General features: G+C 38.2%; 1 protein-coding gene across 1 annotated transcript; it reads left to right on the forward strand.

Moving 5' to 3' along the window:
- smtla (somatolactin alpha) lies at positions 1 to 6,086 on the forward strand. The gene is made up of 5 exons (XM_085429769.1): positions 1 to 35; positions 212 to 402; positions 1,720 to 1,833; positions 4,491 to 4,670; positions 5,047 to 6,086. The coding sequence occupies exons 1-5, from the start codon at positions 23 to 25 to the stop codon at positions 5,239 to 5,241; spliced, it is 693 nt and encodes a 230-aa protein (XP_085285895.1). The 5' UTR covers positions 1 to 22; the 3' UTR covers positions 5,242 to 6,086.
- The last annotated feature ends 5,907 nt before the right edge of the window (positions 6,087 to 11,993 follow it).

Raw genomic sequence — 11,993 nt, forward strand, 5'->3', positions numbered from 1 at the left:
AAACCTGAAGACGACAGATAGAATGGGCATGACTGGTAATGTATCAAAAAAAGCCCCAATTTTTTGTAATTTTCTTTTCTGCTTTTCTTTGTAATTGCATTGATAGAAATGTATAAAATATATATAAATAACATATTTGATATATAAATGCTCATATTTGTTTTTACTTGTTAACGTTTGTTCCATCTGTATATACCATATGCGTCTTCAGTCATCCAGCGAGGTGTGTGGGGTCTACTGCTCTGGCCCTATATTCTTACTGTAAGCATGCCACTAGACTGTAAAGAAGAGCCGGGCAGCCTTACTCGCTGCCCCTCCATCTCACAAGAGAAACTTCTTGACAGAGTCATCCATCATGCTGAGCTCATCTACCGTGTCTCAGAAGAATCGTGTTCTTTATTTGTGAGTAACTCCAAAATAAATCTTTGCTCTTTCACTTTTTTAATGTAAAAAAAAAAAAAAACAAGAGCAAACAAAAAAAAACCCCAAACTAGTTTTGATTGTTCACCAGTGCTTCTGTATTCACATGCTTGAAAAGAATATTGGCGGAGCCTAGAATGAGTTATAGCTCTAAATCACTTCTCACACTAAGATGACTTAATGCAGAATTATTTTGTCACTAGAAAGAGACTGTAATCTGAGAAAATACCCCCCCCCCCCTCTCTCTCTCTCTCTCTAAATATACATATATATATATATATATATATATATATATATATATAGAGAGAGAGAGAGAGAGAGAGAGAGAGAGAGAGAGAGAGAGAGAAAGAGAGATATGAATGCAAAATAAGCACTCTGAAAAGCAATGCTATAAAAACATAGCCCTAGGCAAAGGCCACAGTGATAGCAATGCAATGTTTTTTTTTTCCATTTGAAAAGAAGTTTGCTATTACTTTTTATACAGAACATAAGTGCAATAAAACTAAAACATCAAGGTGGGAATGATACTATTTATTTGCATGTCAGAGGTAAAAAGCCATTGCTCACCAGTAAACATCTTAGTCCTTTAAATCTACATTTTTTAATAATTTGGTAAATGTGAAGCTTTGAACTTTGTTGGCTGTTTGACGATAATGCCAGACCTGTGAAACTTTTAGATACTGAGTATTCGTTGCATGACCATTCCCGCACTGCCAGTGTTCAGAGCAATCTTCTCTCTCTTCTGAGTAAAAGATATATTTAACTGAAGAAGCAGGTCTACAATGGGGTAATATGTCTGTGATAATGATACACTGCAACAGTAAAAGCACAGGTTTGGCAGTCTGTTAAATATCCTTCACTTTGTGGCTGCACAGTCAAAATGATCTTTGAAACGAGACTTTTCTAAAAAATATGCTGCACAGGATCTACAGCGAAGAGTTTGCTAGAGAACAAAATGTCTCTGTGGGGTTTTCTCTTGTGGTAAAGATTTTGTCATTGCTTTCCTGATTGATCTTTTTATATAAATGGTTGAATATCTGTTACCCCTTCTTCTGTAGACAGTAGTTCTTAGGGGTTAGGATTAGGCCGTAACTATTTTGTCATACTGGCTGAAAACAAACCGAATTCATAAGCAAATATAGAAGGTAATACTGGTGTGTATGCCTATCATTTTAAATGTGAAAATTAAACAGTGCCTCTCTTTCTTTCTTTCTTTCTTTCTTTCTTTCTTTCTTTCTTTCTTTCTTTCTTTCTTTCTTTCTTTCTTTTTTTTTACCACCATTTCTGCACGGGCTACAGGAAGAGATGTTCATCCCACTCCCTTTGCGACTTCAGAGTAACCAGGCTGGCTTTGCATGTATCACCAAAACATTACCGATCCCCAGCTCCAAAAGTGAAATTGAACAGATGTCTGTAAGCACACTATGGCTGAATACCACTGTTGTTTCTTTTTTTTTCTTTGCTAACATCATAATGTGTAAAAACTGCTTTTATTTGCTTGTTCACGCCTTTGCTTTTATGTATTGATGCATATATATTACGTGCTTATAGAGGCGCTTGCATGTTTTTGTGGATTTGAATGGGTTCAACAATCTGTCTGCTTCTCGCACATATGTGAGTGAGAGTGTGGAGGATTTGGAGTGTTGTTAATGCATTATTAGTGTTGTTGCACATGCACATCCTTGAGCTCAGTTAAGCCTCCCCTTCTTTTGCAGTTTGATACATTATGTGATGTTTGCAGTAATTGCATTACAAGAGGTTTTGACTGCTGTCTAGCTACCTATTTAAGACAAATACCAGCTTGGTCAGTAGAGTGGAAACTAGACTGAGCTGCTTAGCAGGCCTGTGAAGGGTGAATTGGCTGTTCTGCAATAATCACCCTTCAACTAACAAAGGCCATAGTATATAGCAGCAATTTCTTCACAGGATCATTTTTAGCAATATTGAAACTGCTGGTTAAAAGTTATGTCATCACATAACAGTAAATGTGATCTTTGAAACAGCATATACTGCAACCTCCCATTTTATGAGTAATTTATCCTCTGCTCTTTCTGTTGGAATATTGCCTGCTCTGCCATTTAATGGCCATTTGTATGGTGGTCATTTGCACATACTTTAGACTCTCTTCTGCTTAGGGAGATTTAAGGAGGCTCACATGCCATTTCAGGCTACTTTTGTTGCTGAATGGTTTGTAGTTAATGATCCATTTCTTAAAAGAAGTACTATATATATATATATATATATATATATATATATATATATATATATATATATATATATATATATATATATATATTAGGGGTGCAACGATATTCGTATCGATATTGAACCGTTCGATACAGTGCTTTCGGTTCGGTACGCATATGTATCGAACAATACAACATTTGTAATTTATTTTATCAACTTTCCTTCTGACGATGCTGTCTGTGTTGAGCGCTCAGTGAATCTGTGTTCGACTACTCCGCCTAGGCTGCACTGTCCAGCGCAGATCCACTGAGAGCTCAACACAGACAGCATAGTCAGAAGGAAGAGCACAGGGCAAGCTAGCGAGACAGAAGTTAAGCTCTCCTTTTAACATGGACCTCCCCCACCCTCATTCAGATCTGGCGTTTGGAATTATTTTGGTTTTCATGTGACGTATGACCCTGAAGGTAAGCGAGTCATGGACTAAAGTAAAACAGTATGTTGGATGTGCCATGCAATGCTCAATTACATTGGTGTGAACTAGTGTGTTAGTGCAGTTAGCTCGTTAAGGTGTTGGCCGTCTAGCCCCATGCACGGAGCGATCGGCGGTAGCTCGTTAACGGAGATTTGCTGTGTTGTGGCGTTAAGGTCATTTCAACGAGATTAACCTGAAAGCACTAGTGGGAACACAACGAATATGACTGCACATTTACGCCGACATCATCCTAGTGCAAAGACAAGTGGAAGCAGACAAAAAAAGCAAGCATGCTACTAACTTTAGCCGAGTCATTTAGACAGCTGTTAGCACATGATTCTCCTTATGCTGCTGAGAATATAGCCCAGAAGAAGCGGATAGTATAGCTTTTATTTTGGAAAGAGACATTTCTCTGTAATAAACTCTCTTTTCCAAAGATGAGTGATTCCTCAATCAGATACAGGGCTTGCAATATCGCTAGCCCGACGTCCCGGAGCTAGCGATTTTTTTCAGTCGGGCTACCAAAATCTATCTCTGCCCTGCCCGTCGGGCTATTGTAGGAAAAATATATGTCAATGCTTTTGCATTCTTTCGGAAATGTAGCTGGGTAATTATGTCATTGGCATCGGTGAGCCACTGTCAATATGTGACATATTGAAGTCGCGTTTGAATTTGCGCTTGTTTTTTTGCTTTCACTTTGCAATCCTGCAAACTGTGTATAGAGAGCGACAGCACTGATCTGTGAGTGATGATAATTTGTGCACCAATTCCTCTGACATCGTCTTATTAATCGTTAGCTTACTATGCAAACATGACAAGTGAAATCTCCCACAGCTTAAACATGTGAGAGGTTGATCGCTCAGAGAATCGCTGAGCTTATGTGAGTGAGTGTGTAAAAGCATTTCAGTTCTGCTGAGCCAAATAAGACAGGTCAGGGTGAAGAAGTGACAGCCAAAGAAAAGCTTACCACAAAACGGAGAAGTTATGACAAATCAGACTATAAGGCAAAAAGAAAGTGCAGCTTTATGGTTTCATGGACAAAATAATTTCTGTGGCTGCAATATGATGAGCTAAATAACCAGGGCTGCACATAAGTGGTCCGCAGGTGCGCATTCACTGTCAAAATAAAAAACACGCACAAGGGTTAGGGTTAAATTTAAAAACTGTACTTTTGAGTTAAAATATATATTTATAATTTTAATAAATGACAAATTAAAAAGGCATGAACATTTTTTTTGTATCGAAAAAATATCGAACCGTGACACCAAAGTATCGAACCGAACCGTGAATTTTGTGTATCGTTGCACCCCTAATATATATATATAGACACACACACACACACACACACACACACACACACACACATATATATATTCTTTGAGGCGGACTGTAAAGCATTTCTGTCCTGCAGGATAAATGGTTGCTCCACTCTGTGCTGATGCTGGTTCAGTCATGGATCGAGCCCTTGGTCTACCTGCAGACGACACTGGATCACTACGATCATGCTCCTGAAATGCTGGTCAACAAGACAAAATGGGTTTCTGAGAAACTGGTCAGTCTGGAGCAAGGGGTGGTTGCCCTCATTAAGAAGGTGGGTCAAATCACATATCACTCACACACAAGGTTATTTTTTTAATCCCTGAGGAATTTCTATAGGGATTAATAAATATATAGATAAATAAAGATATCTATGCTGGGGTCTATGCTCTATGCAAAGATTCCCCTGAGACAATCCAGTACATAACAGCAGGGTGCAAGATTGCGTTATGCCATAACCAAGCTGCTGGTGTAATCCACATTAACATCATGCAGAGTACGGCCTGGAAGTCCCAAGGTAAGAATAACCAAGCTAAGAAGGAATGACACCTACGATCTCTGTCCAGAAGAGCGCAATCTTCAAAAAAATCATTTTTTTATATCCTTTTGTTTGTATTTTTTCTGACTATTTCTATATGCTTGCTACACAGATGTTGGATGAGGGGACATTTACTACAACCTACAATGAACAAGGCCTATTTCAGTATGATACTCTGCCAGATATGCTGGAATCTGTTATGAGAGACTATACCTTACTCAGCTGCTTTAAAAAGGATGCTCATAAGATGGAGACTTTCCTCAAGCTTCTTAAGTGTCGTCAAGCTGACAAATACAACTGTGCATAAAATATAAACTGCAGCTAATAAATAATACAGTGCTTAGCTTTAAATTAATTCTTAAGGTTGGTAGTGTGCACTTTAAGATATGACCATGCCTTAGGCGAATCAACCTTGCTTGTAATGCAATGCATTCCTTATTGATTGTTTTGGAACACCTTCACACAAAAGTAGATGTAATGCTTTGCCCTTTCTTCAACATACTGCATTTTATATTCTTTCCCTGCTTAGTTGGTATTTTAACCTTGCAAAAGAAAGAGAGAGCAAACTCCCAAAAGATTATTTGTGTGTCGAGTTGTCAAAAAAATCTGCATATCCTGCCATTGATTTCCATTTCCTTTGTTCCTGACTGGGGTTTCTATTCCTTGCTGGGTCTCGCAGTGTTGTGACTATTCTCACAGCCCCTAGAGTACTGAGTGAAACTCTCATTTTTTTAATGGAGCTAGTTTTACTTCTGCGTTAGAGAAATGAAACACTTTCACCAAAAATGGGAGTCAAACAGAGAGCAATCACTATTAAAAAAAGAGAGAGAGATTTTTGATTAGCAAAAGAGCGGATGAGACGGAGACAAAATAAATAACAGTCGAATTGAAAGCTGGCGCTCTTGAAGGAAACAGGAATTATTCTGTGCCTAAATGTGTATAATTTAACATGGATCTAACATATATAAAGAAATGTGCCTTATTCACTTCAATTGTTCTGGGAATTAAACATTGAAATCTATATTCTTAGACGTTATGAATCCAGAGAATAAATATTACCTTTCTCTTGTGAACAAAAGAACCCAATAGTGTACTTTCATAGCTTTTCTTCTGTTCATTTAAGAAACCAATAAAGCAAGACAAAAAGCATAAAAGAAACATTGTTTTTAATGTGGTCGTTTGTGTGCTATTTTTTTGAGAGAGTGCATTAGACGTGGATGTGTGGCTCATCGGTTTTTACAGTCAATTCCTTGTTATGCCTCTCTTTCTGTCTTAACCCGATGGCCACGGTTCAGCGTGTAAAACTCAGTCATTCACTCGTGAGGCATCAGTGTAGCGTGCTCGTTCTAGCTGGGTCCAAATGTAAAACTGCACCACAAAACTCCAAAATACATTGCACGTGCCATTTCCTCCACATAAAATGATACTCAAGAAGGAAGATTTGTACCTCGTATATTTCCATCTGTGTGCATTGAGGAAAAGTCAAGTCAGAATTTATGGAGGAAAAAAAATAGATCATACAGAGCATAAAACAAATTGATTTGGTCCCTTCTTTATATAAAACATTTTGTTAATTGTCGGCTTAAATAGCTACTGTTGCATGTGATGCTGTAGAACTGGTGAAATTTATTTCAGCCTGTTAATAACGCAGCCGACATACCATTTTCCATCTGTGAATCTTTGTCTCGTTCCTGATTGCAACCAATTCCAGCCAAAGCCTGTGTGGCCCAAAATAGACAGTGCTCATCCCTTGTATCCTTGAATAAGAAGCAGTGGAGGGCAGCAGAGGAGATAAACCTCTTGTTGTTGCCCTCATCCTTTCCTTTCTTTCTTTTTTGCCCCTTTTTTATTTTACCCCTGCCTGTTACCTTTGCTTTTAACTTAAAATCTTGCATGACCTCTTTCTTTTTTCCATTTAGTCTTTCTGTTTTTTGTTCTGTTCTTGATTGCAGAACAGATACTAACTCACTGCCTTTTATCAACTTCTCAGATTGTTTCAGGCCATCAGAGTCTCTGGATTCCAGAATGCTGTTATATTAATTTCTATGATTAACAACTTGTGGTGCAAAACACATTTTATGTGCAAACGGTAATTAATGCTTATTGAGCATTAAATATCCATCCGTGGCTAAAGAGAAGAATTGAGTCAAACTACTTTAGACATATGTGACAAAATGAGCATGTACGTTTCCACCTTTGTGCCAGTATAAACCATTTTAGCCATGAATGTGCACTGATGCTGCCGGCTGTTTGGTTTCAGTACATAACTTTTGCTGCTTGAGTTTGATTGAAAATGGACACTTTGTCTGGGTGCACTGTGTATGGAACTCAAGGCTGCCTTGAGATGGCAAGCGTCAAAGGTATGTCATCCAATCAGTAGTTTCTCCATTTGAATCCCATTTAGTTGAAATTAACAGTTGGAGCTCAACTCATTCAAATCTTAATCGCATCTTTATCAACATTTGATGAGTTCCAACTTATTCATGTGGCATTTAGAACATTGAAGAATGTTTAGATCCCTTTTTCTGTGGCCAGTATGTGTAGCTCATTTCTGAAATCAAGTTTCTGCATCATGCCAACAGTCCAGATTTATGAAGAAATAAAATGATTAAAAAAGTATAATTTCTAAATGCCTGTTGCAAGACTTTTAAACCCTTTGAGTATAACCAAAACTATTTTCTTCAGAATGCTTTTGGTTCGTTTCAAATCTGTTGTGATGGTGTACACAAGAAAAACTGCACACTATGCCCTGTCCAAATATTTATGGGCCTGCCTGCTTGTGTATGCTATTAGTAGACACAGCCAAGTAGAGTTCAGATTACTGGCCAGAATTTATTCTGGACAGCAAAAAAAAATATTAGTAATAAATAAATAAAATTTAATCCAAACCACATTTGGAGGTCGTTTGAAATGCAATTCTAAGGCTGTTTCTTGGCCTGTATGCTTTAACCACTCAGACTTCAGTGTGTCTTTTTTTATCACTCTCAATGAGACATGCAATAGCAATGTTAAATGTAGATTTTTTTTAAAGTCCTTAGCAGAGTCTAAGATGCTTCTAGTAGTGGACTATGTAAAACAATCTGGAGAATAATATGCAGTAGACGGACAGATAACTTACAAAAGCCAGTTTCCAATAGACACTTGCACTAGACTGTCCCCAGACTGCTGCTCAATATATAAATGTAATTTACACCTTTTCTGACTTGAGTAACAAACCTGTGAAATATGTCTTTTCCCCACTCAGTTCTACAAAATTCATTATGGAATAATTCATTTTTTATTGTTTCGATCAAATCCAAATTTCAAAATCTAGACTTATTTCAATAAGGAAAGCTTGCTTGGAAGAACTGAAAATGATTTCTTGACGTTAAGGATTTAATTAATAACCTTTTTGGTAATAAGACTCCAATGAACCATCATAGCGATGGCAATGAGAGCAATGACAGGGATTAGGATGTGGTTTCGGCAGTCTATGTGGATGCTGGTAGTTGTGAAGATGAAGGTTGAGGGTAAGGCAGTGATGGGGAGGAAAAGGTGGGTTGCACGAACTGTCTGAAAGGCAGCATGAAAGAAGAGCACTGAGATTTGCAGCACACAAAACAGAGGCTGATTGGGTCATAGAAGGCAGGCAAGAAAATGACTGGACAGAGTAATAATGTCAGTATTGAGTTTCACAATGTGGGGAAGAGGAAATGATTCAATCTTCCGTTTCAGATACAGTGTTCACTTCAATTCAGAGAATGTTATGTGAAGAATAGACAGATGAGCGATTACAGAATTTCCTTATAGAACTATTTCAGCTTCATTTCATTTCAGTTTAAAAAAAGATTAAAATATACTATTCACAATGTAAACTGCAGCTACATTTCCTCCAGGCAGCCCTGGTTTCGATTGAGTGGCTGTAGTCTTTGCAAAAGCTGTGTGCTTGTATTTTTCAAATGAAGGTGTGGACTATTTTGCAGAATGATTGGCTGTTAGCAACATACTGGAAAATACTGGTGAATTGACTTATCTGGACAAAAGTGTTCTGAAATATTCTGAAACATTTTCTTGCTCTTCCATAGCCTTTTCCATGGCAAAAAGGCAGGCTGTAACTAAAAAATGATATTGATTTGTTTGAAAGCTGGTGGTTCTGCTGAGTAAGGCTCATCTGTTCCATCACCACCATCTGTGGGGGTATATGGCATGGAGAGTACCAAGTGAGCCTTGGTGATGTGTGTAAGGCACGTGAACAGCTTGTGCATGACCAAAAACTAGATCCTGAGCCGCCAACTCTTTTCATATTGCAGTACCAGCAGACATTACATTTGTTTCTCAGCTAATTCTTCAGCTTATATTATGATGCGCTGCTTTTATTTATTTATTGTTTTTTTTTCTTGGAGGGCCCTCAGAAAAGAGTTGACAGTAAAAGCTCATGCACCTGCACGCAGAAAACTGACATGTCATATGTAATAACATCTAGAAGTTGAAACATCCATCAGTTAATATTGCTGCAATGCATCACAAGCCCTCCCCCCATTTTTATTATGTATTTATTTATTGTGTGGGTGTGTGCATGCCCTCACCTGTATGTACATTTGTGAAGATATGTAGGTGATCTTTCTAATATCCACACCCCTAAAAGGCCAGGACAATGCACCACTATGAGACCCAAAAACCAAACATTTAACCAAGGATGAATATACAAGCACAGACAACACCAGGCAGTGTGGTGGACTCTGCTGTGAGGAGACATCCACTCCCATCAAAATCACCCAAATCTGAGTTCAAATTTCCTAACAAAGAGTCCTGATGAGGTGATTCTTGTTATTCCTGATATTACATTAATCCTACTTAATCGACCATCCTTATTATAAGGATTTTTTTTTATTAAAAAACAAACAAACACACATTTTATAAAGTGTACATGAAAATATAAGCATATACATATAAGCAGAAGTTACTAATCTTGAGCAAAATCAATACATTTATCACACTCTCATTATATTACATAAACCAGTTTTCCACCATCGAGATTAAGACAACAACACAAGTGTAATTTCCATATTTTTATATTGTTGATTCTGTCTTTTTCACTCCAAAACACTAGAGGGCAGTAGTGCTCTGTCATAGAGGTTTTCTTAGTCAGTAGATTTACGTTTTGAGCGACTGTTCATTTTATGGTATTATATGCAAATTCAGACAAGGAAAAAAATAAACTAATTAAAATTCCCACTTTATTTGGGACCATGGCAACCAAAGTAACAACGTTTACTGCTTTTAAGTAATCACTGTTTTTTCTTTTTTTAGATAGCAAAGAAACCAGCCTTACATTCTTCCAGGTAAGATTCTTTACATTTAAGTGTAAAAACTGTTTTGTTTGTTTTTTTGCTTGTTTAAATCTGAGATGAGGATTTTTCCAAAAGCATTTTCTTTTCTTTTTTAAACTCGTCTCAGGTTTTCTCTTAACACTTTCATGTCCTCTAATATAATGCCTGCTTTTCCATCCTCTGTGACCATATCAGAAGATGTAAATCAGTCAGTGGCTGCCAATAGTGAATCAGGTGTCAGCATAGAGAGGTGGTGTCATGCCGTGTGGGTGGATGTCAAAGCAGGATGTGGTAAAGGGGGCCTAGTGTCAGCAATGTCAGGTTCAGCTTCCTGTGGCCTAATCACTTCAGCATAGGGGCTCAGAGGAGATTGGGTAGACCCTGTTCTCCTCTCCAGGACCGAGTCCAAAGCTTCACCTTGTTTGGCTCCCGACAACACCCAAGTAATCATGGGCGAGGAAAAACCTTGTGGCCCCCACCTACTTCACAAGATCTGAGGCCATAAATATTTAGGATTGGCTGTAAGTAGTAAGAGAAGGTAGGGAGAGAAAGATGTTAGAGAAGGGGAAAGAAGGGCATAGGGATGAAGGGAGGGGTGTTGTGCTGGGGTGATTTCACAGTCTAACTATTATAACCCGAGGAAAGGAAATCTAGACTGCTGGGATGCATAAGTGGGGCAGAGGAGACAGAAAAGGAGAGACGACGAAAGGAGCCTGAAATGTAAAAAATAATAATACTGCAAGCAGGTAAAGAGAGGAAAAAGAGGCAGTCTATCTGAAATTTGTCAACCACATAGAAAAGGAAAGTGTAAGAGAAATGAGAGGGAATATACAATCGAAATGACCAGGATTTGAGCGCAGCTCTTAAGTGTGACATGCAGGAAAGTAGGTTGAATCTAGAGAGAAAATGAATGACTGGAAGGCAGGTACACGACTAGAGGAGTTAAGGCTGAGAAGTTGTGTTGGCTTGATATGAAACCGAGACTTGAAGTATGAAATCCTTGAGCCTCGAATGGCTCAGCTGGCTCCCACACTGTTGTTCTACTTTCATTTATGGCTCAAAATGACGGCTTGGAGAGACCTAAAACAGTCTCACAGCCACTGTATGATCTCCATGTAGTAACAGCTCAGTGCTTCTCCGCCGTTCTCATTTTCTCTGCTGTAATAGTGTTTCTAGGCGGTAACTTAAACTTGTCACTAAAATGGTCTGCTTTTTCATTTATACAAAAATAGGGAAAACAGAAAGAAGAGGAGGAATGTCTTCCCTTTGCATCTTCCCTTTGCATCTTCCCTTTGCATCTCAGCTGCTCAAGATGAGTACAGACCTTAAGCAGGAATGATACTTTGGATGTTGTACACAAGTACAAGTGCCTTTAAATTACAAAATTTGAGTTAATGTCTACAAATGTTCACACCACAGAAAACTAATGGGAATTGGTCCTCAAACAAAACAGGCAGGCTACTGATCCTGAGCTCAGTACGCCTATAGGTTGCGTATATGCAGTTTAAAAAAGGAAAAGTTTAAATTATATATACATTATTCCATAACAAAACTTAGAGGAAGCACATCCATAGAAAAGTGAATCAACCTTTTGTTTTGATTTGCCCAAGCATTAAATCAGTGCATCATTATGCATTATGCTTCCTTGTGCAGACACAAAGGGAGAAGCTGGCAGATATTACACCATGAGGAAATTAGCTGAATACTTTGGAGACTGTTCAGAGACAGGCTGATGCTATGTGAGCTCTGT

Source organism: Copadichromis virginalis, linkage group LG14 (assembly GCF_057382275.1).
Source record: "Copadichromis virginalis isolate Kocher_CV1m ecotype Utaka linkage group LG14, C_Virginalis_male_GT1.1, whole genome shotgun sequence".
NCBI classification, from domain to species: Eukaryota; Metazoa; Chordata; class Actinopteri; order Cichliformes; family Cichlidae; genus Copadichromis; species Copadichromis virginalis.